General features: G+C 45.6%; 11 protein-coding genes across 11 annotated transcripts; 5 read left to right on the forward strand and 6 right to left on the reverse strand.

The window, feature by feature from the left end:
- Nucleotides 1–1,036: 1,036 nt before the first annotated feature.
- Nucleotides 1,037–2,042, reverse strand: C8R40DRAFT_1172839 (UbiE/COQ5 methyltransferase; the record flags this gene model as incomplete). The annotated part of the gene is made up of 3 exons (XM_046231919.1): nt 1,037–1,268; nt 1,336–1,546; nt 1,601–2,042. The coding sequence occupies 3 exons, from the start codon at nt 2,040–2,042 to the stop codon at nt 1,037–1,039; spliced, it is 885 nt and encodes a 294-aa protein (XP_046084295.1).
- Nucleotides 2,043–2,079: 37 nt separating this feature from the next.
- Nucleotides 2,080–3,500, forward strand: C8R40DRAFT_398673 (Fcf2 pre-rRNA processing-domain-containing protein). The gene is made up of 4 exons (XM_046234928.1): nt 2,080–2,153; nt 2,204–2,727; nt 2,854–3,036; nt 3,122–3,500. The coding sequence occupies exons 1-4, from the start codon at nt 2,117–2,119 to the stop codon at nt 3,332–3,334; spliced, it is 957 nt and encodes a 318-aa protein (XP_046084296.1). The 5' UTR covers nt 2,080–2,116; the 3' UTR covers nt 3,335–3,500.
- On the reverse strand, nt 3,390–9,588 carry C8R40DRAFT_1050481 (P-loop containing nucleoside triphosphate hydrolase protein; the record flags this gene model as incomplete). The annotated part of the gene is made up of 36 exons (XM_046224632.1): nt 3,390–3,497; nt 3,549–3,572; nt 3,633–3,748; nt 3,866–4,130; nt 4,191–4,316; nt 4,381–4,403; nt 4,460–4,523; nt 4,585–4,710; nt 4,772–4,842; nt 4,900–5,021; nt 5,078–5,180; nt 5,245–5,270; nt 5,336–5,611; nt 5,671–5,814; nt 5,872–6,037; nt 6,085–6,352; nt 6,403–6,555; nt 6,616–6,628; nt 6,682–6,769; nt 6,832–6,877; nt 6,932–7,041; nt 7,098–7,127; nt 7,185–7,371; nt 7,425–7,465; nt 7,525–7,641; nt 7,746–7,795; nt 7,858–7,993; nt 8,046–8,076; nt 8,134–8,202; nt 8,255–8,282; nt 8,348–8,601; nt 8,659–8,773; nt 8,829–8,875; nt 8,931–8,968; nt 9,025–9,265; nt 9,322–9,588. Coding segments are annotated over 36 exons (4,089 nt in total), but the record flags the coding sequence as incomplete, so codon positions are not given.
- Nucleotides 9,589–10,044: 456 nt separating this feature from the next.
- Nucleotides 10,045–12,461, reverse strand: C8R40DRAFT_1114344 (Sas10 C-terminal domain-containing protein). The gene is made up of 6 exons (XM_046228509.1): nt 12,307–12,461; nt 11,809–12,259; nt 11,602–11,760; nt 11,487–11,548; nt 10,512–11,427; nt 10,045–10,460 (listed from the first exon to the last, which is right to left on the reverse strand). The coding sequence occupies exons 1-6, from the start codon at nt 12,428–12,430 to the stop codon at nt 10,208–10,210; spliced, it is 1,965 nt and encodes a 654-aa protein (XP_046084298.1). The 5' UTR covers nt 12,431–12,461; the 3' UTR covers nt 10,045–10,207.
- On the reverse strand, nt 12,450–13,280 carry C8R40DRAFT_1114345 (uncharacterized protein). Its single transcript, XM_046228510.1, has 4 exons — nt 13,102–13,280; nt 12,955–13,052; nt 12,720–12,906; nt 12,450–12,655 (listed from the first exon to the last, which is right to left on the reverse strand). Exons 1-3 carry the CDS (start codon nt 13,243–13,245, stop codon nt 12,873–12,875), a joined length of 276 nt encoding a protein of 91 aa, XP_046084299.1. The 5' UTR covers nt 13,246–13,280; the 3' UTR covers nt 12,450–12,655; nt 12,720–12,872.
- A 59-nt stretch (nt 13,281–13,339) lies between these two features.
- Nucleotides 13,340–14,838, forward strand: C8R40DRAFT_1161791 (39kDa subunit of Ndufa9, NADH ubiquinone oxidoreductase; the record flags this gene model as incomplete). Its single annotated transcript, XM_046230169.1, has 8 exons — nt 13,340–13,396; nt 13,448–13,592; nt 13,646–13,740; nt 13,797–13,888; nt 13,954–14,198; nt 14,253–14,308; nt 14,368–14,754; nt 14,806–14,838. The coding sequence occupies 8 exons, from the start codon at nt 13,340–13,342 to the stop codon at nt 14,836–14,838; spliced, it is 1,110 nt and encodes a 369-aa protein (XP_046084300.1).
- A 286-nt stretch (nt 14,839–15,124) lies between these two features.
- C8R40DRAFT_1050545 (mitochondrial outer membrane translocase complex, subunit Tom22) lies at nt 15,125–15,621 on the reverse strand (the record flags this gene model as incomplete). The annotated part of the gene is made up of 2 exons (XM_046224638.1): nt 15,125–15,196; nt 15,253–15,621. The coding sequence occupies 2 exons, from the start codon at nt 15,619–15,621 to the stop codon at nt 15,125–15,127; spliced, it is 441 nt and encodes a 146-aa protein (XP_046084301.1).
- An 85-nt stretch (nt 15,622–15,706) lies between these two features.
- C8R40DRAFT_1114366 (uncharacterized protein) lies at nt 15,707–19,684 on the forward strand. Its single transcript, XM_046228511.1, has 19 exons — nt 15,707–15,856; nt 15,931–16,000; nt 16,273–16,287; nt 16,342–16,399; nt 16,466–16,471; nt 16,524–16,552; nt 16,607–16,690; nt 16,742–16,780; nt 16,832–16,999; nt 17,056–17,151; nt 17,305–17,648; nt 17,706–17,726; nt 17,778–17,830; nt 17,893–18,111; nt 18,251–18,256; nt 18,317–18,517; nt 18,589–18,798; nt 18,848–18,877; nt 18,933–19,684. Exons 1-19 carry the CDS (start codon nt 15,844–15,846, stop codon nt 19,359–19,361), a joined length of 2,091 nt encoding a protein of 696 aa, XP_046084302.1. The 5' UTR covers nt 15,707–15,843; the 3' UTR covers nt 19,362–19,684.
- A 582-nt stretch (nt 19,685–20,266) lies between these two features.
- Nucleotides 20,267–22,809, forward strand: C8R40DRAFT_1114370 (uncharacterized protein). The gene is made up of 6 exons (XM_046228512.1): nt 20,267–20,459; nt 20,528–20,539; nt 20,753–21,791; nt 21,851–22,030; nt 22,087–22,153; nt 22,208–22,809. Exons 1-6 carry the CDS (start codon nt 20,454–20,456, stop codon nt 22,584–22,586), a joined length of 1,683 nt encoding a protein of 560 aa, XP_046084303.1. The 5' UTR covers nt 20,267–20,453; the 3' UTR covers nt 22,587–22,809.
- On the reverse strand, nt 22,810–25,039 carry C8R40DRAFT_1114374 (major facilitator superfamily domain-containing protein). The gene is made up of 12 exons (XM_046228513.1): nt 24,606–25,039; nt 24,511–24,555; nt 24,392–24,451; nt 24,323–24,335; nt 24,161–24,264; nt 24,029–24,107; nt 23,824–23,967; nt 23,591–23,767; nt 23,482–23,526; nt 23,336–23,426; nt 23,041–23,286; nt 22,810–22,986 (listed from the first exon to the last, which is right to left on the reverse strand). The coding sequence occupies exons 1-12, from the start codon at nt 24,918–24,920 to the stop codon at nt 22,914–22,916; spliced, it is 1,392 nt and encodes a 463-aa protein (XP_046084304.1). The 5' UTR covers nt 24,921–25,039; the 3' UTR covers nt 22,810–22,913.
- Nucleotide 25,040: 1 nt separating this feature from the next.
- C8R40DRAFT_1114375 (galactose-binding domain-like protein) lies at nt 25,041–26,059 on the forward strand. Its single transcript, XM_046228514.1, has 5 exons — nt 25,041–25,204; nt 25,261–25,369; nt 25,420–25,480; nt 25,534–25,721; nt 25,776–26,059. The coding sequence occupies exons 1-5, from the start codon at nt 25,125–25,127 to the stop codon at nt 25,953–25,955; spliced, it is 618 nt and encodes a 205-aa protein (XP_046084305.1). The 5' UTR covers nt 25,041–25,124; the 3' UTR covers nt 25,956–26,059.
- Nucleotides 26,060–26,164: the final 105 nt, after the last annotated feature.

Consider the following 26,164-nt stretch of genomic DNA (forward strand, 5'->3'; position numbering starts at 1 on the left):
GTGATAGGTGTATGTTTCGAAAGAGGAGTTTTCAAAGATTCGAGGGAGGTGATGGTGTTTGATGGTAACAACTTGCCAGCAAGAACTAAAAGGGAAAATATTTTTTCTGGGCACAACACGACTGACCGGCAGTGGCGGGGGAAAAGGTTGACCGAGTTCCTCAACTTCAAGGTGATTATATGTGCCCAAAGCACAGGAATAACATGTTTGTAATTCATAAAACTTCAAACCACTGATAGATTATGTAAGCGTGGCGGCCAATATGAATATCGTCCAATGATCGATAGTTTTGACGATGGACGAACGTATTTTGAATGAAAAGCCAGCAACGGGACAAAGTCTGATGAAGATGATGGAACTTCAATGTTGTTCAGGAATAGTGAAAACAAAAATTTGAGAGGGATGGGGCCAGGAGAAAGCTGGGCGGTGCGAGGCTGTAGCCCTCCAAACGACAAGCAACCGAGAAGGTCCTGAAATTCACCACTAGTTGAGCATCTGATATCTGGGATGGTCACTGCTCCCGACTGGATTCGTGTTGTCTAGTTTTGAAAGCCAAAGAATGTGTAACAAATCTAATATCGATACATGAAAGTTGAGTCCCCGTTGGTAGATTTAAATTCAAGTGCATTTGCGCTAGATTTGCGCTGAATGAAGCCCAGTGGACTAAAAAATCAAAGGCGGGGCTGGTCAACGGCAGTAAAATGCTGGTCTTTTCCGCACTATTTGGTGCTGGAACAGCTTCCAAAAGGCGTATGAAGAGCCGAGGCGAAACTTCCAAGCTTCCGCACGAACCTGGCACGAACACAGGATTTCCGATTTCTTTCGGAGGAGCCACATTTGCTTCTTTCTTTTGTGGAGTAAGCGTCCCGACGCGCCCTGTCCCGAGTCTCTTCAGTCTCTGCTTTTTACTTACAGTCCATGAATGTTCAACGCTCAACGCTCAGCGGCTAGCTGTCGCCCAACGTTTCTATTATTTATAACAGGAATTCGATATAACTTGTCAGTATTTCAGTACTGGTATACCCACATACCGAAGTTAAATTTTAACCCCTGTATGTACACAAGCCACCCCACCCCAAAGATTCGTCCATGCACCCCCATCGATGTCTTTACCCGTGACGAACCCAGCGTCTCTGATCATCTGCGCAAAGTTCGGCTGGGCGGGGAATTTACGGATGGACTCGACGAGATATTGGTATGATGCACGGTCGCCGGTGAGGATGGTCCCGAGGAGAGGAATGATGTGGAAGGAGTACTGGTCGTATAGTCTGTACGGGAGCATTGACTTTAAAAAACGAGAGAAAACGGAAAACGGGAAACAGAAAACAGACTTACGTTCCCAGCAGCGGATTATCCACTTTATTAAACTCCAAACAAGCAAACGTCGCTCCGGGTTTGAGCACACGATACGCTTCATCTAAAACAGCAGGAATAGACGTGACATTCCTAATCCCAAACGCAATTGTATAGAGGTCGTATGAATTATCGCGGAACTTCTCTTTTGGAAGAGATTGAGCGTTTGCTTCATGGAAAGATATTTGAGGAGCTAATAGTTTAACATGAAGACTTTGAGTTAACGTGCCATGAGAGTAAAACTTACTATTATGATACATGGTCTTCTTGAATCTCCTATACCCCTCCTTCAACATCTGTTCATTAATATCTACAACCTCCACACTCGTTTCTCTATCTGCGTACTTCTCCCTTGCAAAGTCTAGTATCCTCAACGCGATGTCTCCAGTTCCACCTGCGACATCTATACATTTCATTGGGCCTCTACGCCCAGGCTTCAAGTCACCCACGAATTGATCTTTCCATAACCGGTGTACGCCCATGGACATGGCGTCGTTCATTAGATCGTATTTCGACGCGACGGAGTCAAAGACGGATTTGACCATGGATTCCTTGGCATTTTCGGGTATTGTCTGGAAGCCGAAGGACGTGGTTTTTGAATGCTGGGGATCAGAGGAGGAAGAGGAACTTATACATCTAGCAAAGTTTCTGTTGCGAGCCAAGGACCGTCGAAGAGTTGGGAGTGACATGGTTGGAATTATGTATAGGCGCCGCCGTCATCGCACACATTATCTTATCTTATCTCGCCATTTTCTTAACTACTATGTCTGTCAAAGGAAAGGAAAAGGCCAAGGTTATAGGTCAGTATCCATCCTCAAAAAAAATTTACCAGAGACTCATTTGATCCTAGACCTGACAGACGAGTCGAGCGACTCAGAGTCAGAGAATTCCTCTTCCTCTTCTTCGTCAGAAGACGAGGAAGAATCAATCACTCAGGAATTCCTCGATTCGTTACTGGAAAAAGCTAGGCAAAATGCTGATTTGCAGGATAAGGAGGAACAACGAGCTCAAGAGGACCAAGAGGACGTCCTAATCCTTGACAAAATTGATCATCAACCGTATGTTTTTAACTCGCAGTTAAATGAACTTTCTTCATTTGTCGTGGTATCTTTTTCTTACAATAGCATCCCTGCGCTTGATCCCGGAAACCTTCCTCCCTCATACTTCAACACTTCCGGTTTCTCCAAAAATCAAAACGGGAACGAGTCATTCCCCTCAGGAGCTGCCTTCTCCCTTTCCCGAGATCCTCTTGTCGAATCCGCTGAATCCGCTCTTGCAAAGGTGGCAAAGTCGTCATTGTCAGCCTCATCCTCGTTATTGCCCCCTCCGGAATTCCACCACGGCAAAGCTCTGACGAAAAGGCAGAGAAAGGAGGTACAACTCCCTCATTTTTTATATTCCTTATATCTTCTATCTAATGATCATGGATCTCTCATCCTACGTGTTTTGTTCTACTCAAGAAATTTTACTTCGTTTTATTCACTCTTTCTCGTTTTACAGTTAAAAAACAAAACTGCCGGCCCAGACTGGTTCGACCTCCCCGCTCCCCTAGAATCAGATCTCCCCAGACTACACCGCGAGGTTGAAGCTCTACGTCTCCGCAATCAGTTGGATCCCAAAAGATTCTATCGCAAGGAGGAAGGAGAAGGGAAAGGAATCAAAGGATTGCCAAAACACTTTGCGGTGTGTCGCTCTTAGCACTCATCGAACTCTCAAACTGATTTTTTACCTTTTCCCTGAATTTCCCTTTATATCAACTTTGGCTTAGATTGGGAAAATCATTACCACCGAGACACCTTTCGGTGGCGCAAGTGGGGAGAATCTCACTCACGCGGAGCGCAAGAGGACATTAGTCGACGAGCTTGTGGACGATGCAGAGATGAAGAGGTATGCGAAGAGGAAGTTCGAGGATTTGCAAAAGGTTAGAGGGGCTAGAGGTAGGAATACGAAGAATGCCAGAAAAAGAAAACCGAAATGGTGATTCTATGTTTATTCGGGTCGTCAATTGCGATAAGAGGGACTGGGACATCCCAGACCTAGTTTACCATAGCATAGAGTTTTGCTCTATCCGCACTTTCGTCCACGAGTCCACGGAACACACCTCCTTCCTTCTCTAGCAACCTTTTCGGAGAGTCGAATTCGATCTACGAATAATGAATGAAGAAACCCTAGAATGCACTGGGGAACACACTCACGATTCTGCCTTCATCGAGCACCATCTTTCGAACGACATGGATATATAAGTCGAGTGTCAGGATCTGAAGTGGATATGAACTCACTATTCTATCATAATCCATCACAGTACCAAGCCTATGCGCTACAGTAATCAGCGTAACATCGTCGCCCAGTTCGTGTCTGAGGGTATCTTGAATCTTAGAGTCCGTTTCATGATCTGCTCAGAAATTGAATTTTGTTTGACAAATGTAATGAGAGCTCTGACTCACCTATGGAAGATGTGGCTTATACAAAACAGGATGAACGCCAGTCGCATTGACGAACAAGTCTCACTCACCCTCATCGAATATAATGAGCTTGTTTTCTCTAACAATGGCTCTTGCAAGAGCAATTATCTGCCGCTGGCCAACAGACAGATTGCTACTTCCTCCACCTCTAATCTCACTATCGAGACCGAGTTTAGTATCCTGTGTGTGAAGTTGATTGCCTTGACTTTGAAGAGCGAACAAACCCGCTGAACGAAGCGCGTCGTTCAACCGGGAATCATCGTGCTCCGAAAACGGGTCTAGATTTGACCGAAGGGTGCCACTCAGCAGCTCGGGCTGCGAAAAGCAAATTAATCACACTATTACGAGTAGCCCTGAAATTGAGTATCCACTCACGACTTGAGGTGAGATTGTGATATTAGACCGTAACACATCCAGATTGAGTTTCTCAGTCGATATTCCGTCGTACAATACTTGCCCAGACGTGGGGATGGCTCGGAGAAGGGCTAAGGTCAAGGAACTCTGCAAAGTTTCAGAAGGGACAGGATGAATAATTACTTATTATACTGCAGCTGGTACTACATACCTTTCCTGATCCCGTTCGTCCAACTGCACAAATGCAAATGCGTCTTCAACGCGGAAAATGCCAACTTTTACGTACGCACCTATACCAATGTGTTCACCAGATCGAACAAAGAATGTCAAATCATGGAGTACTTCCGGCCCATCCTGGTTTAATTCAGAATATGAACATTTATACAGACCAATGGGAGAGGGGACAATGTTTTACTTTCGAATATCTCGCACAAAGGCCTTTAACCTGGAGAGCTCCGCTGGCAGGCCAATACGCTGGCGGCACAACGCATTCGGAGTGAGCCTCGTCTTCGTGCTCGATGACAAGGTAGTGTCGCACGCGCTCCAAGCTATTTCGTTACAGCGTTGTATCATACTCTTCAGAGTAAATTTCCCAGTAGAACTTGCCTATTAGCCTCCAGTTCGGTTGCATTGTATATACGAATCCAAATCAATGTCAACGAAGTAAACCCGACTGGGAGGGTAGTAAGAACAGTGTATCATTTTTAGGGGAACTTTGATTTTGGATTACCTGCCATGGTCATCGAGAATCCTGTATTCGCAGCACTAGTTCCATTATCACCGTAAACCAAGTATGCACCAAGTGCGGCTGTGAAGATACCAGCTAAAGCGTCCACTCGAATACCAATCCACCTAGATCAGGACAGGTGTACACGTAAACTTAAAGCTAACAGAAGAACTCCGCATACCGGTTGACATTGAAAGACGGCAGTCCAGGACGGAGCCATGCGTCGATTCGCATTCGGGATTCTTTGAGAAACATATCTTCCGCTCCGAAGGCTCTAATTGATACTGATTGCAGAAGAAGTTACTGTGATGAGAGGTTGCAACACTGGCAGATTCATTCGTCACATACCTAGACCGGCTACAGCCGCTGCGAAGCTACGGAGAACGAGATCCTACGTTTAAGGACGCTATCGAAGGTTTCAGAACTTAGAAGTACTAACTTTCCTAAAATGGGAGCTTTGTTGATCGACATCAGCCTCCGCAACGGAAGCTGGGCAGACAAATACATCTGGCCAAAGGAAACAGCTAGCATTGCAATCGTTACACCGGGAAGTAGGAACAAAGGCGCGAATATCATTATTGAGCCCAAATTGACGAACATTGTCACTGATGCTTCGATAAGTCGCCAAATTCCGAATGCCAGGGAATCGTCGATGCTACGGATGTCAGCCGTTGCCCTGATTATAATCCTCGATGTGGGCGTGGTGTCTAGCCATCTATACAAGAGGTACAGGTGTCACTAGAAGGGTTCAGTAGGAGTATCATTGGAACTGACCTAAATGTAGAGGTCATAATGGAATTGATAAAGCTTCGATGTATGATTTGACTGGCTCTTATTGATCCAAAGGTCCACAGAGTGAATGCAAAGGAATATATTGACATCGAGGAGAGCAGTAAACCGGCATAAACCGATAAAAACCTTTGTAAAATAAGTGACTGCAGTCGGAGATGCATATTAACAAAATGAAAATCTCACCATGAAACGGATACACTGGAAGCGGGCTGTGAATCGTACTGGCTGGACCAATAACCGAGAAACCAAGACTGCAGTGAGTAGTTCAACGCATTCAAAAGCATCATGGTGACCAGACCGCAGAAGAACACGATAGGACGTTTATTAAGGCCGTTCAGATACAGTTTGACTGTGGAATAATGAACTCATGAACTAAGCAGCCTACCAATAACTTACAGGCTTCCCAACTCACATGCCCGATTTCCATTTCCTCAGCTAATACGAGAGCTCCCTGGGAATTATGGAGCTCCTTCTGCATTGGCTGTTCTTCTCCGAAAGATTTTGAATACGTTTTCAAACTCCCTGTCTCGCTTTCAATCAGCTTGGCTGCTAAGATGGTGTTATTCATGATAACGTCGGCGACTGTTCCTTGAATAATCTTTCCATTTAATGCAATGCCTACCACATGTTGAGCAAGTGGACTGAGCAATGCAGTGTTATGTGTCTGAAAGACACTGAGCATGATTGATTCCAAGGAAGAGTGTTTAGCCTTACAACAATAAGAACGGTCCGCCCTTGCATCAGTTTCCCTTTTAAACATTTCTCGACGATCCATTTCGCTGTATGAACATCTAGCGCTGAGAGAGGATCATCCAGAAGAACAGTCTTTGCAGATGAGTACACTGCGCGAGCTAACGTTACACGAGCCTGTTAAAGTTACAATCAATGACAGAAATGGAGTTGAGCACGAGCTCAGGAAGTAATCACCTTTTGACCGCCGCTAGGGGGGCAAATAAGAGTGGATTTACGGGTAAATGTTAAGGACGGACAAACCTCAAGGTGAGGCCCTTCTCGCCAACTTCTGTCATATCGCCAGCCTCGAAGAGGCTCAGATCTCTCTCAAGGCCGCACTGGTCAAGAACTAAAAAAATGGTGATTTTTTAGATTACAGATAAGAAAGAAAGCGTTGATATCTCTTGCCACTGTTATAACGCTCCTCGTCAAACCTAGATCCAAAAAGAATATTGTTCTGTCATGGTACAAATTGAGCAACTCGTCCAGGCAGAAAAATCTACGCCCTTACTCTGATCGTATCGTTCTGTATCCACGACTCCTGAGCAGCGTAGGAGATACCGCCTTCACGAGGTAGATTATAATGGGAGTCAGGCCCAGTCGGTACGAAATGCATTTCGCCTGTCAAAATGTGACCGTTTAATGGATACTGCAGTAAGATTATTCAGAGGTCAAACCTAATAACGCCAAGAGAAGGGAAGTTTTTCCTAAAGATAGCTGTCTATTTGTGATTTTGAGTTTTTGCCAACGGATCACCTCCTCACCTGAACCAGTAGGCCCCACAATCAGGTTAATAGAGTTAGGATGAAACGTAATATCTCCTTCAATTCTCAACTCGAAAATATGATTATTCGGTCCCGACCACTTGAATACCGAATTTCGAAAACCAATCATACATGGATCGGAGGGCGCTGTGATTTGGTGTTGACAGAATGTATCTGACAATTCTGTCTATCACGGACTTGTGTTATGCTTCTATAGGTTTAAAGAATGCTGTCTGATACCTTTCGGAGGAAATCATCGAGTCTGTCTAAAGCCAGTTTGGCTGACAAAACATTGGCATAAGACAAAAGCAGATAAACTTGAACCTGGATTTTCACTGACCTGATATAAGGGTAGGGATATTGTTGGCCATATTTTGCATTCTGGCACGAAGCATTTCGAAAATAGCCATTGAAGAGAATACCACAGATGCTACAAAGGGAGATGAATTGGGTTTTTCTTGAATAAGGACTAGGAACCTACCGGTCAGTTTTTGCTTGAGAACGGCAGTCTAAACAGCCAGATTTGAGATCAAAAAGCCAAAACGAAAAACAAAAAAAGACGCGCATAGAAAGCGTAGGTGATCATCATTGTGCACATAGGTATCAGTAGACTAACCCACGAAGGGAGTGATCAGGTCGACTACAAAAGCGAAGAGGGGGGGGGGGTACTTACTTGATATGGGAATTCAGTAAACCGTATAAATTACTTTTCCTCATGAAAGTAAGCTCGTCGCGTCGTTTCGTGTCAATAAGCGATTGTAATCGTGCCTCCCAGCCAAAGAGCTTCGCCATGCGCAGAATACTCAAAGCTAGCGACAATGTATTTCGCATTTATTCACCCACGAAATGGAGGTATCTCACCCTCTGTTACGCTTTGAACCCGAGCGTCTGTCTGGTGAAGAGCGACCAATGAGTAGGATCAGAAATGATTGGTCCATATGTAACATACCTTTTGTTTTTTGGTGAATTGTGTTCCGCGCATGAGTTGGGAAATATAACCGGGCAATGGAACACATAGCTTGAAAGCCGTTGTAAGCGTTACTAATATTCGCATGTATGAAATAGTCTACCAGCATGAAACCAAATCCAACGAAAGCACTACGAGGTTTGAATATCCAGGACACAATGCGTATCATACGTAGAAAAGAATGGGAATAACTCACCTCCATTGAAGGATTTCATACAAGAACCACAGAAACAACGCAAGTTCCGCCGGAAAGCACAAAAAAACTATCCAAAATTCTGCGAACCCTGCAACTTCGGCGACGTCCGATGCAGCAAGGTTGTTCAGTTTTCCCATGAAATTTTTCGATTTCTCTTCATCGTCAGGCAGGCTACCCGAAGCTATGCGGATCCTTAGGGAGTGTCGGAGGAGAAGCTGGTTCATGATCCCTTCAATTTGTAACCTGTTACGACACTGAAGATACACAATGTAGTTGATCAAAGGATAGAATAGTATGCACGACGTACTTACAGCGATGTAGGTATATAACTGGGAAAAAATTGCCTTCAAGAAGGGTCCAAAAAAGAGCCACGAGACCCAAACCCATGGTCGAATTATTGCGCCATCTCCGCCGTGTTCAAGATAACTGTTCGAATTGCAGTTAGTAGATGCTAAATAATGGAATGTTTGTAGGTTTTGACCTGAGAACCTGCTTGATACCGATTGGAGCAACAAAAGATAAGGAAATCTTGAGAGGGTTTGATGAAAAAAGTCCCTGAGTAGTTTAGGGAGGTTCTACTCACTTGCAAGAGCTGAAGTCCTATCAGCTTATAGACACGTTCTCCTGAGATATGATAAGCCCAAAAGAGTTTTACTGAGGAGGTGGAACAAACCCACTGTAAGCTCTCAGCAGTCCCCAAAACAGATACTGTGGTTTCTTGGAAGTGGGATCAAGTATTGTCAATATGTCAGGCATCAGGACATCGCTACGATCATTTTTGGCCAGTGGAGGCAATTCATCTTGGGTAAGAGGTGTAGATTTTCGATACAAGCGGAAAATAAAAGAGTCCATATAACTGTGGGTGAGGAGAGATATAATAGAGGCTGTCTCTTCGGGATTGACTTCCGATGTTAGGTCCTAAGAACCAGAGGTACGTTAGCCCCCCGATGGAACGAAAGTGTTTTAATACGTACGTCGATAGTTGGAGGGTACGCTCGTCGAGGCGTTGTGACAGGTATTACGATCGCAGCCACCGCCAAGCTGGCGATTTTCAGCCATAAAACATTGCCCTCGGCTTCATCTAGGGGTTTTCTATTGAATGTCAAGAGTGTCCATAGGTCGCGATAGGTATAAATGCCAAACAATGCCAAGAGGAGGACATTTAAGTGTTGATTGGCAATCTTGCTTGATAACAATTTGCTGGAAAACATAGATACGAGTGAAAGCCATACTAAGTAGAGCTTGAAAAGACTAAGCAGATGGGCAGTTCAAAGGAACACAATAGCGTACAATGCTAAGAGACGTTATGACAATTTCAGCCTTGGTGAGAGTTTTACTCGATCGTGTGAAAGATGCGAATGTAAGGGCTGCAAACGCAAGGCAAGCCAGGACGCGAAGAAAGCGATACAGGAACACCGGGCTTTGGGTTTTTGGGGCATAAGCTTCTGAGGAAGGTTCATCCTGTTTCGCCCAATTTGCGCTATAACGCAACATAGAACGCAAAATCAAAGATACTGCTGATACTGCTCCCGTAATTCCTCCAACAAACCAAACCGAACTAACGTTGAGACAGCAGATGAGTGAATAGATGCCTAGAAACTTGAGCGAGCTTACTCATGAATTGACGGCTGCATGGTACACAGAATTTTGAACATTGGAAGCAAGGGAAGGGTTACTTGCGTTCTCAGGCTAACATGCCCACTATGACAATCAACGGGCTTCAGAAGCCGCCGTACAGCACGCGCAGTTACAACGGGACGATAATGGAATAGAGATAATGGAATAGATAGCACGGTGGTGCATCTCCGCAATGATATGACATTGAAATCTTTCCTGATATCGTGATATGTACTGAAGTTTTTAACCCAAACGAACACTCTTAACAACCTTCGATATACCAGATTTCTCACCCTCGTAACGACCGCCAGTAGCGTTGACCCCTCCCTTATACACTGCCTTCTGTGAAGCAACCTTCCTCTGAGCTTTGGCGAAATTGATTTTCTTTTTGACACGAGGATTGCGTACACTCTTCGGTCTATGAGGTGTGAGACCCTTGTTCGCCAGGATCGCGCGCGTCAATGACCGGGGTCCATTGCTTGCTTCTTCCACAAAGCTACTCGACGAGTAATTAGCCCGCGTTGATAGTAGAAGAAAGACCACGTACCGATCAGCCCTTGAGGCTTCATACTCCGCTTTCTTTCGCTCCTTCTTCTCCTTAACTTGTTTCTTGACCAAATCATAATAACCATTCGCACCCTCCATCTCTTCATCACCGTCGCCATCGTTGTCATCTGGTCTCCTCGGTTCCGGTTCGGTATCATCCAGATCCGCACCACCCTGCGTACGCACACGAGCCGCCGCCTCTCGTGCAAGCCTGTCCTCCCTATCCTTTTTACGCTCGCGGTAAGGTATGTCATCATCCCCTCCGAGGGCGTTGGATCGTGCATTACTGCGTCTCGCATTAGCGCTCTCGATACGAGATGTATGGAATCGAAGGGTCTTTCGACGTGCACTTTTGTCTGCGGCATCAGCGTGTTGAAGGGAAGTTGCTTCTCCGAATGCATCCGCGGCTGCATAGGGGGAGGTGGAAGATGTGGTTTTGGACGATACGAATTCTGGTTCGACGAGGTCGAACATAGATAGAGAAGACTTTTCAGATTCCGAATCGGTTTTGCGTTTCTTTTTTGGAGGATGTGTAAGTGCTGGCGCCTTGGGTTGGATGATGACCCGATTCGAATTGGAATTAGTAATTGAACGAGCATCAGCAAGGAGTTGGTCTAGCTCATCCGAATCGACGTCCTCATCCTCATCCTCATTACTATGCTCTCTTTCCCAGAGTTGCCTCGCGTCCTGCATAATATCGTCTTCTTCATTTTCCTCCTCTTCCTCCTCGTCTCCTGAGTCATCATCATCAGAAACTGCAAAGTTCAAATCCTCGAGAGTGATGAGGGATTGTTTTAATTTCAGCAGTCGCTGCATTACAGGATGAGACCTTAGTAATTCTGGCTTCTGAGCATACTTTTGTGATGCTCGAAGGTACAAGTAGAATGCAAGAGTCGTGGTATATGTTAAAAGAGTCTCTGCAAGTTGTATGAGTATGAGCGGCGATATATTGGGTAAAATAATAGCGAAAACGCACGATAGTGTAGATGCATCATTCCTAAAGAAATAGGATTCTTGGATCCTCCTTCAGCTTCTAATCTGAGAATTCAAATTGTTTGGTCTAATAAGAGAACAAAAAGTCTCCCACTTACTTTTCTAGCTTCTGTTTAGTTTTCATGAGGGTGGTCGCCGAGTCTGTCCAGTCTCCAGCTAGAGCCAAACATTCTGGATCCGTCTTCTGAAGGTGGCGGAGGATCGAAGGTTTGTCCTGGAGAACAGGTTGAACTGGAACAAATTCTTCGTCCAAATGACTGAAGGAAGTATTAGACGGATGACCCATTCACAAGGAACATACATACTCAGATCCACCAGTTACGTTGGCCTCTATAGAATCTTCCAACCCAAAGTCTTCGTCGTTCATATCGTCTCTTGCCTTTGCTTGAAGTCGTTTCGCTTCTTGTTCTTCGAGCTGGAGGGCCTCTTCATCGTCTGATTCTATTTGCGCGGCATTCGACGAGTAGTAGGCGGCTTTCCCTGATCCCCAAGTTTCTTCCTCCTCTTCGTCGTCGTCGTCTGATGACTCTAGCTGGCTTTCTTTTCCTTTTCCCTTCCCTTTCGCAGTAGCTTTCTGTTTCGACTTGGCCGCTTTAGGAGATGCCCGACTTGACTGATTCTCATTTTCCTCCATAACTTCACTCTCTTCATCTTCTTCATCCTCCATTTGTAGCGCAAACACTTCATCGTCATCTATGTCACCATCATCCTCTTCCTCATCATTATTGAGCAGAATTTGGTCCCTAGATGCATGGACTGGAGTGAATTAGTTGGGGAGCTGTGCGATAAAGTAGTGAATTTACACTGGTCTTCTTCATCCATGGGTATGTCCGACCTATCATTCCATTTGTTAATTTTAGCATCCGGACGTTTAGTGTTACGCGGTTTGCCAGCAGATTTTGACTTTTTAGATGGTCTGCGAGGCATTTCAGATGAGAGTTAGTCGGGAAGAAAAAGTTTTCCCAGTTTGGCAAGTCGGTTTCCCAATTTGTCGGTCGAATCGAATCGAAAAGTCTATAGTTTGATCTTTCAATTTTACAACAGGGTCAATCATATCGCGGTAAACAGGCTCTCGTTGCCTCTACATGCTATGGACCATGCGTACAAATTACACGAACTTACGAACAGTCACATTACACACTGTACCACAGGCTATGATTCCTAAGGTCAGCCAGAAACAGCAGCAGTAGTTGGGCAGGTTGTCGAAGATGCCTACTTGATAGTCTGGGACGGCCGACACAGATCTAAGTAGAATCCCCCCACATCCAATCAATCCACACCAGTCCACACCACATCCACATCGATGTCTTGAATTTGTCCTAGTAAAACTAGCTGCTATAGAGGAATGCGCTATGCACCGTTGCTCTGACTATTTCTTCCCGGCCTTTGAAGAGCTTGCAGTGCTAAAGCAAGTTTCGGATTTTGCACACCGATAAAATGACAAGGCTTACGTTTCGGGGATACTATTCTTCATGATAGTCAATTTTCCTGCAGAAGCCGCAGCCACCATCTGCTGCTCTATCGATTTATTAATTTTGGCAGTGAGGTTCTGAATAGACGTTAATTAACACTCTGGTTGAATGAAACTCGGTTCGAACTTTGTGCATCGTCGCCTGCTTGACCAGTGCAGTTTTTTTGGGAGGGATATGACGCTTTCCTTTCTTCGTCGATGAAGCAGCCTTTTGTGCATGTCTTTGAGACGGTGCCTTGACCTGGAGCCCTTTAGTTTTGCCTTGGGCCATGGCGGTCGATAAAGACAAGCGCAGTCACAGTCACGTCCGGTGCGTGACTACCTTGACCGACCACTCCTACCATCTTCTTTGGATGAGCAGCGTAATGACTGCCTCATCCAACCTTTTGCGCATACACCATGCTATCAATCGTCAGAGCAAAGTCAAGATTGGCCATGTCTCTACTTAATGTTTTGCTCATTGTTCATTTTAGCGGGCCTACCATGATCTTATAACACTCCCTTCGAAGAAACCTATTATTTCCCAAGGACCTCCTGGGTACAGTGCTGTCACCGGACATGTGGTGACTGTCTTTGGATGTACTGGATTCCTTGGAAGATACCTTGTGTCCAAGCTCGGTGCGCTCGAACGCAAGCCGGAATTCTTCCAAACTAACCCGCTGGTTCTGTAGCTCGACAGGGTACTCAAGTAATCGTACCATACCGTGACGAGGACGAGAAGAGGCATTTGAAGCCCATGGGTGACTTGGGTCAAATTGTCCCAATGGTGCGCGGCATGAAACTCCAGTCTTGAGATATTCACGTAAACCCTCGTATCCGTAGGAGTGGGATATCCGAAATGAGAACCAGATTGCAGAATGCGTTAGACATTCCGACATCGTCTTCAATCTCGTAGGTCGTGATTATGCGACAAAGTGCGCCTTTCAACCGTGACATGTGCTTCCTGAAATATTTCTCATTCCTTATGCTTGTGGTTTAGGTCATTCGATTTCGCTTCTGTGCAAGTTGACGGTGCTGAAAGAATAGCCAAGATTGCTGCGCAGTCTGGAGTCCCGCGTTTTGTTCATGTGTCACATCTCAATGCCTCTGCGACATCTCCGTCTAAACTTTACCAGACCAAGGCAGAAGGAGAAGAACGTGTGAATACCGCATTCAAAGGAGCCACTATCATTAGACCCGGTCCTCTTTACGGCTATGAAGATAAGCTGCTGAATAATCTAGCCAGTGCGTATGAAGTGCCCAATCTTATCTTAGCCGTTTGAACCGGGATATCTCTAGTCTGGCCTATTTGGTGGAAACTGAACGACGCCAAGACCAGGACACGCCCTGTCCATGTATGTTCGCTCTGTTTCATATGCTCTCGGGGCCTACACTTACACGTTACAAATCGCAGGTCATGGATGTGGCACAGGTACTAGCTAATCTTGTGCATAACGCGCAGCAAGGTCGAACGATTGCCCTTCCCGGGCCATCTACTCTCACATACGAATATCTCCTCGACCTCGTGTCTTCCTTAACTTTTCAACCTCCCTCTCGTGCCCCTGTTGTACCCAAGTCAGTGGCACTAGCTGTAGCAAAAGCTGCTCAGGCCGTGTGGTGGCCCCTTCTCAGCCCGGACGAAGTTGTCAGAAGGTACATTGACGATGCCGATACTCCCGGGGATTGGGACTCGGTTGGCGTGACTCCTTCAGAAATTGAGCAACATGCTATTCAATACGTCAGGCGTTATCGTTCCGCAGAAAACTTCTCCAGGCCAAATGTTTTCCCTCCACGACCAGTTGTAAGTCACGTTTACTCTGCTTCGACACATAGCTGAATTCTTACTTGCTAGCTCGTCGAGGAAGAAGTTGGTTTAGGGTTCTGAGTATTCAATTTGGTAGAATATTGATTATTAGCGAAAAGATGCCAATTCGAATAAAAGTCTGCCGGAGTTGCTTTATAGTTGTAATAACCGGTCCCGATGCTTTAACCTCGACACGAGGTCCGAGGATTATGATGATCTTTTACATACGACAGAGTGGTGATTGGAGTATCGTATCGTCATTTCTATGACAAGTAGAGAAAATGCATGTGTGGGCGTAACGAAACTTTTAATGGGACGGAAGACGGAATAGGTAAATCCTTCTTCCACGACGAATAACTGCAAAAAATCAGAAACCCGGGGGTACGAGAGGCTTGGGTGAGGATGACGTCGGCGTCGGGTACAAGCCAGAAGACAACATCTGAAAAACAGAAAATTTTGAGTACGTGCAAGAGACGAGGAGCATAGAGAGCAAACCTGTTGACCAGCTTGCTGCTCCTGGGCCTCCTTCTCCTGGGCTACGACTTTTGCTTCATCCTCCAAACTGACTGCTAATGGCAACCCGACAAGCAGTGCAGAGGTTGTCACAATCCAGACAATGTTTCCAACAACTTTTCCTGTAGTTTTTAGAAAGCTCCCCGTTGAAGCAATACGTGAGGAGATTTTGTGACGTGTGGTAGGCGGTACAATGTCGACCAAAGCAGCTAAGCGGTCGAACACGGTCTCGTTGCTGGCAAGTTCAGAATCTACAGAAGAAAGAGATTCTGAGGAGGAGCTGGCAGCGGAGGAGCCAGAGGCATAGGGAGAATTTGACTCTTTTTCGTCAACAATTTCGACTTTGACCATGATGAACAGATGTCAGTAATGGGAACTTCGTGAACAAAATCAACAGCGTAAAAATGCTTTGTTTCTCGGAGCCGGAGCGTGGGAAGAGAAATTCAATCCTTCACTGAATAAGATTCCAGATTCACTTATAACGGCTGTTACTGTCAGGTTCCCTTCTTCTTTGCTTGCCTTTGACCTACTTTTCTTCCTTTGTTGCTCACAAGTCGCTCGCTACTTGATACAATGGCTCAACCAGGTTTTTCAAACCTAATCCGACTTGATGCTTTCTGTTCTCACTGTCGTATGACGTTCCTCTTTCCATTTCACTAGGTCTTGTCCTTCCTACGCCATCGATGCAAAGCCAGATCCATGAATTGGCAAAGACACTGCCGCCACCGAGGTGATTATGCCTTATCTTAATGAACTTTCATCGGTTTCTCAAAGATTATTGCCTTGCTCCTTGACCGTACCAACACTTCACAATATTATCTCCATCTTGCGCGCCACGGAACTGAAGGGTGAATATGTCGTATATGAAAAGATCTTCATTGGTTTCTAAAATATTATCCTCCCTCCGTCATCCCCTGTTATCCCTCTGTCGATTTTTCGACAATTTCTAACGGTTCTCGACACATCGTCCACTCTGTTTGACACCCTGTGATATGTCGACTAGCGACAAAATACAGCGTGCGTAACAAGATCACATTCGTGTTTCCTCCCGTTCCGACGTGGACACTCTAGCTGTGACAATTGCCGTTCAAGAAAAGTAAAATGTCATCGGATTCCAGGACAAGAGAAAGTTAGTGATGATAAAACCCTGTTGTGGTGGCCCCGCAATGATTCACATCCATCATCTCTCCAATAGTGCCAGGTAAAGTTTGCCTTCATATCGGTCTTCTGTTGTACTGAACCCTTCAATCTAGCATTGTTTATCCAAGAACTATTCCTGCACGTTCGTGTCGCTCTCTACACCTAATCGTCTTTGAATCGACCACCCCCTAATTAGTCATTTTGTACAACAAGCCACAAGCGAAAGAAAGCGTAACTCCACAACTGCCAGGAGGTCCAGGAATCCTTCCTCCGTACCCATGTGCTTTGCCTGATTTCATTACACAATTCCTATTCTAACACGTATTGTTAGCCCTCTTAGCCCTGCATCTTCCGTTGGCTCATCAATCCTGTATGTCCTAGCTCTTTAATTTCGATTTCGCTCTAACATATCAATGGTTAGCTCACCTATCACGGATAATAGTATTCAGAATACTTCACCATATATCATGCCTTCTGGACCCACGCTTCCTCTTGTTGTCAAGTATGGATTCTACCCGCCCATCACGCTTGACACCCCCACACGCGATGTTCTTTCATATCTCTTTGCACCTCCGGAAGATGCATCAAGGTTTGACCGTTTTCCCCCCTACTTTCTGCGACTGAACCGGAACGTACAATAATCAGTGATCCAAATCTCTTTAATCCGGGCCGATCGAAATCCCCTTATGCCGCATGGGGTGATCAAGCTGTGAAGCTTGAAGACGATGTCTTCAAATCCGAGTATGTCTACCGCTCTATTCTCCATGTGAAACTGCTAGCAAAATTGGTTGGTTCTTCTGGCATATCTGATAGAACAATCACAACTTACTACGCTGTCATATAGCATCTCACCTTCATTTCCCGTTGAGCTTACCATTTTTTTCTGTTTTATAGACTTGCTTTCGATTTGATGGAGATCTATTTCCAAATTGTCCATTCCCGGCTTCCCCTTCTCAATCCCACGCAGTTCCGTAATCGACTACGAACATCGTTGTCCTCAAATCCGGGCACGGAAAAGCCTCTTCATCCTGCTCTAGTGGCGACAGTCCTTGCCTGGGGTACAAAGTTTTCCGAACATCCGCTACTCATCGCAGATCGCCAGTGTCACAATGGGCAGAGTTTGATTTCGAAGGCTATGATCAATCGGACCAGAGACCTTGCAGAGGCGCTCAAAGTTCATCGTATCCCAAATCAAGATCACGTCGTGATTGGATTACTTGTTGAAACGCTTCAAAGCCGTGAGTCCGGAGCCTAAATCTCTTTGCCCCAGGCCACTCATCCAGTCCTCTCGATAGAGAACCCTGATGATCCAAGTGGTACGCCGTGTTACAGTTGCATAAGGTAGTGATTTACGGTGATTTTGTCAGCATTCCATGGCTTTTGGCTCACCGCGGCGACTCGTCATTTATTGGACTTGCAGGTGAGTGGTTTTGATAACAGTTTTTTGACAATATCTCACACATGCATTTTGGAATCATCCAGATTAACCACAAATCTGTTGCTGCTCAGATTCCCGACACCGAGGCCCGGGGAACCTTGATTTTCGCTTGGTGGATGGCATGTATTTGTGACGCTTACAGCTCACTTTACTATCGACACAAGCCTGTTCTAGACGACGACGACTACGATATCGATTTTTACACTGCGGACCCTCAGTTAAGCTCGGATGGGACAGCCCCTTCCCCCCGTGAGCAGTTAGAGGTGCGTCTTAAATTATTGCTCAAAGGCAAATGGGCCCTCACCAAATTTTGCATGCCTTGTTCGCTACCCCCGCATATCCACAAACATCACTACCTCACTTGATCATCCCTCATTCGAATGTGCCTTGTACACCTCAAAGTTTCTCGTACGTATGAGGTTTACATAATTCCTGCTCCGTGGATGTTGATAAGAAACGTAAATACAGGGCTATTACCGAGCAGCTCACTCATTGGCGAGGACTGCAAGACAGATGTCCAGACAGTTGTGGCGACCAATCACTGACGCCGATGGCATATCTTTTGAAACACTACGGACTTTCGCGTCGGCACTTCGTATCTGGCGAGAGAAGTATCTTGCTCGTGTAGGAGTGCCCAAAAACTACAATGCGGGATGGGATTTTGTCACGGTGTGTCTCTACTCTTCATTTCCGAAGGGAAAGTAACTAAGCCTTAAATTAATACCGATTGGTACGATTAGACCGTGTCATGCTTTGCCAGTGACGCTCAATATCATGTCATGTGGATTGTGCTTTTCAACGCACTGGATGAATTTGGTGTAAAAGAGCTGAACGAAAATGACAGAAGCGGCTCGCCTCCTGAGAATGTCCAAAATCGGGGGTACATTGAAGATGCTATGCGAAGAGTCGGAGAAGAGGCACTAAACGGTGCTCTCCGTATCGCAGCTTTGGTGTGTAGTTATACTCCAACCTGTCACTGCCAACTCAATACCATTTCAGACCTCAGTTCTATCGGCCAATGAATATCTGGTAATGACACTATGAAAAATCAACGGGCGTCTACTAAATATTATATCTTTTTTAGAAACTCGACCCCGCCGTTGTCGAATTCCACATCATAGCAGCAGGTCATTTACTGGCGCGCTTCGGTAGACCGGAAGTCGCTACGTGTATCGACGGTCTCAAACAGTATAGTCACTCTTACGAAGAGGCTGGAGAGCATGCGCAAGACATTCGTAAAACATACGAGCAAGTGCGTAATTCGGGTGTAGACCTGAATCACATGGCCGCACTAGTCAAGCAGATTGCTGCATTTCCAACCACCACTACGGAGCCTGAGATTCTTCCGGGTGGACATGAACCGATGTCACCTTCGGTATTGGGTTCGTTCCAAATGAATGGAATGTCGAACATGGATGGTACCGGTATCTTGATGGATGTGGATGAAGAATCAACGGCTTTCGTAGCAGCACATAAGAATGAGGTATGTGCTTCTCAAACTTCACGAGCATAAGATGCCCGTTGATCACTATTTATCAGCATATACCCTCGGCTTTTATGTAGAACGACGTCCACTCATCGTTCTCATCGTTCTGTTACCTCGGTTGTATATCTGCCATGCCAGTGTACCGTCAATTGTGACTGTACTCTCTTTATTCTACTTGTCCGCTGCCTGTATTGAACGTAAGTTCGTTGTATGCACATTTCGTGTACAACCTTGCCACAACCAATTTGCTGTGTTATTCCTTGTTTAACATCATGTTAGATTGAACTTTTGTAGTGATAGTAGTCTGTTTATTATCGTAGACAATGTAAATTGAATGCGCAACGATGGTCTTTGCATTGGAGACGTTCCTTCACTAACCGTAAGATCTCCCAAACTGCCACTAGCATGTCAGCTTGAGAGTTTTTGTTGGAGGAACGAACCATAATTCTTGAGGTGTGTTCATCAACTTAGATGGTGAAAGACAATTTTGCGTGATCTTGTTTAATTGGCCAGGTTGGTCAAGGCCTACCATTGCGATGATTGTGTGCATTGTGATCAAGAAGACTTGAAGAAGTGGGAAATTGAAACGCTGTTGAGTATCTACCCTCGATATCCTCATGATACAGTCAAAATATCGATAGACTTTCTGTAATCCAGCTCGGTCGGTAGGAAGAATGCTAAGTGTCGGAACCACGACTGAGATCGGACCCATGCCACGGCATGTAGTTGGCTATAAAGAAACTTTGCTCAATATTTCCGGAGGGTGAGTGAGTGGGATTGCTGCTGAACGAGCGTGAGCCGCAGGTCCGTCCCATTCCTGAATGAGGGTTGCAAGGGTAGTTAAACACGGAAGTTGGTCGATTCCATCCATTGTCAAAGAAAGAGAGGAGTTACAGGGAGTTCTTTCTGAGGAATAGAATGAAAACTTACTGGAGAGTTCGACGGAAAGCCCCGGGCCGCACTGATCCAGATCAGGACACAGCCACTTCCATAACCATTGTACCTTCAGATTGTGTTCTGAGTCTTTTTCGTGTTGCTGCTCACCACAGCGCAGCGTAATTGAGCTCTTGGTTGCTCCTTCACTCCATCCTTTCGCTGAACAAATCCTCAACAGGTGTAATGAATGTACGTGATCAGCAATTATATCCGTGCCAAGTACGCCCAGAATTGATCTTGACTTTTGTCTTGAATAGATCGGTAAACTTGTGAGTACATACAAAGATCCTTCCTTAAACCTGAGCCTGTGCTATACTTTCATGGCAAATGAGAAACGTAGAAGCTGGAGGCTTAGTATCTCTTCCTCTACTGGAACTGAATGCCAGGAGTCAGATGGTCAGCACGATGCTGATATCTCGACATCTCCTTCTATCACTTCTTCGCACAAACGACGATGGTCGCTGACTCCCAATTTTTCCAAGAATTTGCCCCTTAACTCCATAGATGGTCCTTCTGACCATGCCCTTGAACGCATCAGTTCTACGCAGCCTTCTATCACAAAGGAGGGCTCAAGAACTGGTTCCTTTGGCAAGTCGCTGAGCTCAATGATGGGCGGTATTCCTGGGCTATCGAACCTGACCTTGTCTCGCACAAGTACCAAAGATAGCGTCACGAACAACGAAGATGCTCGTGGTCGTTCAATGTCGAAAAACAAGCACTACAGGTCTTCTTCCCATGTCCCATCAACCACAGAAACTACGTCCAAAAGTCACTCGCGTGCACGATCGCAGTCCCCTTTCTCATTCCGAAGATTTCGCTCGCAACGTGACTCGTCGCCTGTTCCTCCATTGCCCCTCAGCTCAACTTCTTCTGAGGTTAGCTTGGTCCCTGACACCAATCCCTCGCCGAACATTCGGCCTCGTACAGCCTTCACTGATGACGCTGATGTGTTAGACTACGGCTCCGGGGATGAGACGGAAACAGTTAATGGTGAAACTGATGGAGAGTACACCGAAGATGAAGATAGTGGCGACGAAATTGATATATTCGACGATGTGACCGAGCGCAACACTGAAAGGAATGCTGTCGTTGAGCTTCCCGCCGCAGGCGCTCTTGGGCTGTATGACGCTGATGCCGATATCGACCCCGATCCACTCGGTGAAGGAGTCAATGTCGTCGTTCCACCGGAGCCTTATTTCCCGTCCACAATCCATAGCCTACCCTCTCGCACTCCCTCAGGAACAAAACGCAATGCCCGACGTCGAAAAAGCACAAAGCATCATGAACCTTTGCCATTGAACACTTCGAGGCCATTATTTCAGCGAGATCGCTGTACTATCACAATGATTCAAGGTGATCCAGAGGGTAAAGCCGCTACCACTGACAGGAAGAAGAAGAAGTACATTGTTGCTAGCGATCTGAGTGAAGAGAGCCGTTATGCTGTAGAGTGGGGAATAGGGACCGTTCTTAGGGACGGAGATGAAATGCTCGTCGTGACTATAGTGGAGAACGAAAACAGAGGTAAATTTCATCTTCAGTTTGCTTTTATCTTTGTCAAACTGGTTTTACTTCGCATGTAGTCGACCCTCCCATACCCAATACTGCAGATCGCGCCAATAAATTACGAAGCCAGCAGGAGCGACAAGGACTTGCGTACATCCTCATTCGGCAAGCAACTAGCTTATTACAGCGAACAAAGCTGAACGTGACCATAGCCTGTCAGGCGTGGCATGCAAAGAATGCGCGGCATATGTTACTAGGTGAGCGATGCAACGGATCCCGGTTACTCTTCATACGTGTTGATTTAACGCGTAAGATATCGTTGATCATATGGAACCAACCATGTTAATCGTCGGGTCAAGAGGTCTAGGACAGCTTAAAGGGTCCGTCAAGTAGCCGTTCTGCTTCTTTGAGCCATTCGCTAATTTTTAATGCAGAATACTTCTCGGGTCAACTTCACATTATCTCATTCAAAAGTGTTCTGTCCCGGTCATGGTTGCACGTCGCAGACTGAAACGTCCTCCACGTAAATCTGCACATCTGGCTACACACCGAGTACATGTATCCCTTGCTGATGCTGGTATTGATCGTGTGGCTGCAAAGGTAGACGAAGACGTCAAACAAATGCGAGACCAGATTCAAAGAGATGATGCTCAGAGAAGTGGAACTGTGCATAAAGATCCTGGCGCGGAAGCAGCGCTGGAAAGAGAGGCTCGGGAAGAACGGATAGATGAGGATGGCGATGAGGGCGACGAGGAAGTAGACGATGAAGCGGCTGGGGTCAAAGTCGCGGGCACGGCTTCTTTGCAACAATGAACGCAAAAGGACTTTCCAACAATTTCTAATATTATATTGTAAGGCCGTGAAATGTCCGCCTAATGTCGGCTGGCGTAGCGCTATAATTCTCTGGTATGAATGTCGTCCACAATTTCCTGAGTCTTTCTTGCCGTGACCGTCATTTTCTAAATTCATCCGTTTACAAAATTCGATAATCATGCATAGGTCACTGAATCCTGAAATCCTCCGCCTTACCTCAAGAGAATGTAAAGTCTGAGATTGATGATAGTCTAGCTAAGAAAAATACATTTTGTATTTAGCACGCATATCCAGCATAAGATGTCTTTTTTTTCCTTGTTGTTTGCATTAGTCTGTTTTACGAGGGGCTCCTGGGACGAAGGCCCACAGTATAGTCATAAAAGCCATCATTGACACGAGTCTGCATTAACAAGTCATTGATTAACTCGACATCACTACGAATCGGAAGACGTACAAAGGCTGAAGACTTTTGATACCAAATTTAGAGGCCAGAGCTCCTGTCATGAATGGGAACACTGCGCTGCCTGCCTGACCAAAACCAGCAATCCATCCAATGGAACCGGTCAATAACCAGCGAGGGAGAATACGACCTGTGTGGTTCATCGTGATGGGATACATTGGGCCAAGAAGCATGCCGACGATGGCTATTGCTACCCCATCCCCTATGAGCGAAGGGACAAGCCAGACAACAATCTCCAGTCTAGGAGAGATAAGAATAGATGACTAGCAAATGGAAGGGATATGCACACCCAATAGCAAGTGCCGAATAAAGATAGAGTACGCGACGTTCGCCTATTTTTTGGTTTACCCAAAGAAGAACGATACGCCCTATCATGAGCCCTGTGGATTTCAGTTCAGAGTCGATCGAGAAATTGAATTTAGAGATAGAGTATACCTCCAAAGAAACCAGCAGAGATGTAGCCACTTTTGGAACCTCCACCTTCGGGAATCGAGCAGGAAAGTCAGTGAAACGTTCTGACTCCTTTTAAGAATATAGATATCACCTCGTACTGTCTGAATGAATGTGACTATCCAACCGCCTACGGTGACCTCAACTCCAACATATACGAGGATGAACACAGCGAGAAGATGTACACTCTTCAGAGACATGATTTGTCGGAAATGACTGTGCTCGCTGGTTCCCTTCTCACCTGGTTCTTGTCCGATTTCAACGAGACAGTCTGAGAATAATAGGCTGAGCGTATTGATTAAACAGATTGACGGACTGGATACAAACCATCTTGGGTCTTGAATCGGAATACAGCAATTTGAACTATGGTATTGATGGTTGCGACGGAAAGAGAAACCAGATAGTAGAACGACCAGTGGTCCATTTGAGCAAACTGTGTCGCAACAAGAGGCGCACAGAGCGCGCCAGCACCTAGAAGTAGTCAGTACCCAGCATTGAGTACCCAGCATTGAGCATCGGAGAGTCGGCGCACCATAACTAGCATGAAGCAGACCCATTTTGGTCTCGGCATGATCTTTGAGAGATGCAACAAAGCCATTGGATTGAGCATCCTAAATGCAAGTAAAAGGTCAGAAACACAAACAGCTTTTGAACAGTACCCCACTTGTAGAGCTAGACCGATGCCATTAATTGTGAAGGACATAACAAAAACTGGGAATGGAAGTTGAGGAGCCTGTAGCGCATAGGCCGTCTGCTGTAGAAAAGAACCTGTAGAAATGAGTTCGCCTCGATTCATTTTAATCACACTGGTGCCATATCTATTCACCTAAAACTATCGTCTGTTGTAAAGCATGTATCAGCGAGCTTTCCTTCGAATGATACAGAACAACGAAACCTTTCCGAATCCAAGTTTTTCAGAAAACGGAACATTCAAACAAGCACCAGATATGAAGCCCTACACGGTGATCATCAGGAAGTTGGTACCATTAATATTCTGGTATATATTGGCCATACCACACAAGCAAATACGAAAATGAGGGAGACAATGATATAACCAACCTATAAACATGTCAGATAATGATTCCAAAGACATCTAGTTGTCTACGCGCATTATACACTTCTTGTATCCTTGGAAGGAGGGGACCCGTAGATCCATCGTTCCAGCCGGCGAGAAACATACACCAATATAATGCAGCTAGTTGTATATACTCCCTTCCTTTGTATTGAGATATTGCCTTGTCTCCGTTCCCTAAGTCGTACTCCAATGTAGATTCGACCGCATTTTGTGGAGCCTTTTGAAGGTCAGGTATCTGAGTGATCCCACCATGATTCGAATCATTTTGGTTGTAGACACGGTTCAAACGAGAAAGACTTTGTACTGATGCATTCATACCATTGGGGCTAGAGAGAATATCCAGTTCCATTGCCCCCTTTGCGATATGGGTGGTAATGAAGTTATGGTCAACTTCGGGAGGTTTCCAAAGCTTATTACCTCCGGAGAAACATCGGATACTCTACGCGTGCCACCTAGAGCACGTGTCAGTTATCCATAAGCGCCCATTGGCTCTTACTCCGTAACTTTCTGTACCTCAGCTACTTGTTCTGTGCCAAATCCACCATCTGAATTCATGTCCTCCTCAAGTTCAGATCCAGCTAACATACTTGGAGGAGACAATTCAAATCTCTGGCGTTGTATAGATCGAGACAAGTACGAGCAGCTAAAATACCGATTTTCTGTAGCGATTGAATTTTGGTTGAGCTAAGCGTTCATGGCCTGAATCTGGCTGACCCGGATGATGCCAAAGAGACCATCAAACCTTGGGACCAAAGAGAGAACACTGAAAAGTTTGCGGAATCTAATGTAGATGATCAGGCAAGCCACAACCTTGATCAATCCGAATTCCAATTAAGATGTGTGTTTAGGTTATCATCCATGTTCCTTTCTCCCAGAATGTTCGACTACGCTCCGTTTTGCTGAAGCTCGGTGCGTTACCCTCTCGGATGCTCATTCCTTTGGTTCCAATTGCTGTACGGAAGGTAGAGGCGAGGTTGCTCCAGTCCATCTGAGGATCTATGCGAATCACCCAAACATTGTGGATTTTTCGGAGGCTGAAACTACCAAGGCACAATTAGATATAAGCCTTTTGCAGGGAGAACCCGGCGTCGTCGAATACCCGCTTCGTGTTGCTGCCTTTGCTAGTATCAATTCTGTGTCGTTGTTCTTTGTGCGTCTGCTACATTTACCTTGGTCCGTTACTAAACTAACACTCTGTTGTCAGAGCGAATCTGTGGGAGGGGATGTTTCCAGGATTTATTACATTGGATTCAAGGGGGATATAAGGGAGCTTAAGAAGGATAAGAACCCTCAGATGGATATTCCCGCAGCAAATGCTGCAGATGCTCCTCTGTTTGACCGGCTTCAGGATAAAGCCAGTGGGCAACAGACAACGGCCAGATGATGAAGATCAGGATTTCGCCCTACATCATGATGTACCTATACAAATTAGATCAAACTGAAAATTTGAGCAAGAGTCGACTGTTTATGCTAGGGGTTCATGTTAATGTTCAATCTCAACGACGACTCAAAACATCAGTAAATATCTATGCTTGGCAGATAAGATAAGATAATGATTCTGTGACGTGTTTTCGAATTTTTGAGCTTTGGACG

The sequence above is a fragment of the Lentinula edodes genome (genome assembly GCF_021015755.1).
Source record: "Lentinula edodes strain Le(Bin) 0899 ss11 chromosome Unknown C8R40scaffold_27, whole genome shotgun sequence".
NCBI classification, from domain to species: Eukaryota; Fungi; Basidiomycota; class Agaricomycetes; order Agaricales; family Omphalotaceae; genus Lentinula; species Lentinula edodes.

Bases quoted from the DNA above. Each gene is read 5' to 3' on its own strand.
- C8R40DRAFT_398673 (XM_046234928.1), top strand. From the start codon at position 2,117: ATGTCTGTCAAAGGAAAGGAAAAGGCCAAGGTTATAG. The intron at 2,154-2,203 runs GTCAGTATCCAT...ATTTGATCCTAG, and splicing joins GGAAAAGGCCAAGGTTATAG to ACCTGACAGACGAGTCGAGC. The intron at 2,728-2,853 runs GTACAACTCCCT...CTCGTTTTACAG, and splicing joins CGAAAAGGCAGAGAAAGGAG to TTAAAAAACAAAACTGCCGG.
- C8R40DRAFT_1114344 (XM_046228509.1), bottom strand. From the start codon at position 12,430: ATGCCTCGCAGACCATCTAAAAAGTCAAAATCTGCTGGCAAACCGCGT. The intron at 12,260-12,306 runs GTAAATTCACTA...AATTCACTCCAG, and splicing joins CATGGATGAAGAAGACCAGT to TCCATGCATCTAGGGACCAA. The intron at 11,428-11,486 runs GTGCGTTTTCGC...TACAACTTGCAG, and splicing joins AATGATGCATCTACACTATC to AGACTCTTTTAACATATACC.
- C8R40DRAFT_1114345 (XM_046228510.1), bottom strand. From the start codon at position 13,245: ATGGCCCAAGGCAAAACTAAAGGGCTCCAGGTCAAGGCACCGTCTCAA. The intron at 13,053-13,101 runs GTTCGAACCGAG...ACGTCTATTCAG, and splicing joins AGCAGGCGACGATGCACAAA to AACCTCACTGCCAAAATTAA. The intron at 12,907-12,954 runs GTAAGCCTTGTC...AACTTGCTTTAG, and splicing joins AAGAATAGTATCCCCGAAAC to CACTGCAAGCTCTTCAAAGG.
- C8R40DRAFT_1114366 (XM_046228511.1), top strand. The intron at 17,152-17,304 runs GTATGTCTACCG...TCTGTTTTATAG, and splicing joins GACGATGTCTTCAAATCCGA to ACTTGCTTTCGATTTGATGG. The intron at 18,799-18,847 runs GTGTGTAGTTAT...ATACCATTTCAG, and splicing joins CTCTCCGTATCGCAGCTTTG to ACCTCAGTTCTATCGGCCAA.
- C8R40DRAFT_1114370 (XM_046228512.1), top strand. The intron at 21,792-21,850 runs GTAAATTTCATC...CTTCGCATGTAG, and splicing joins AGTGGAGAACGAAAACAGAG to TCGACCCTCCCATACCCAAT. The intron at 22,031-22,086 runs GTGAGCGATGCA...TTAACGCGTAAG, and splicing joins TGCGCGGCATATGTTACTAG to ATATCGTTGATCATATGGAA.
- C8R40DRAFT_1114374 (XM_046228513.1), bottom strand. From the start codon at position 24,920: ATGGAACTGGATATTCTCTCTAGCCCCAATGGTATGAATGCATCAGTA. The intron at 23,768-23,823 runs GTTTGTATCCAG...TATTATTCTCAG, and splicing joins CCGATTCAAGACCCAAGATG to ACTGTCTCGTTGAAATCGGA. The intron at 23,527-23,590 runs GTGATATCTATA...CGATTCCCGAAG, and splicing joins ATTCATTCAGACAGTACGAG to GTGGAGGTTCCAAAAGTGGC.
- C8R40DRAFT_1114375 (XM_046228514.1), top strand. From the start codon at position 25,125: ATGTCCTCCTCAAGTTCAGATCCAGCTAACATACTTGGAGGAGACAAT. The intron at 25,370-25,419 runs GCAAGCCACAAC...ATGTGTGTTTAG, and splicing joins AATCTAATGTAGATGATCAG to GTTATCATCCATGTTCCTTT. The intron at 25,722-25,775 runs GTGCGTCTGCTA...CTCTGTTGTCAG, and splicing joins ATTCTGTGTCGTTGTTCTTT to AGCGAATCTGTGGGAGGGGA.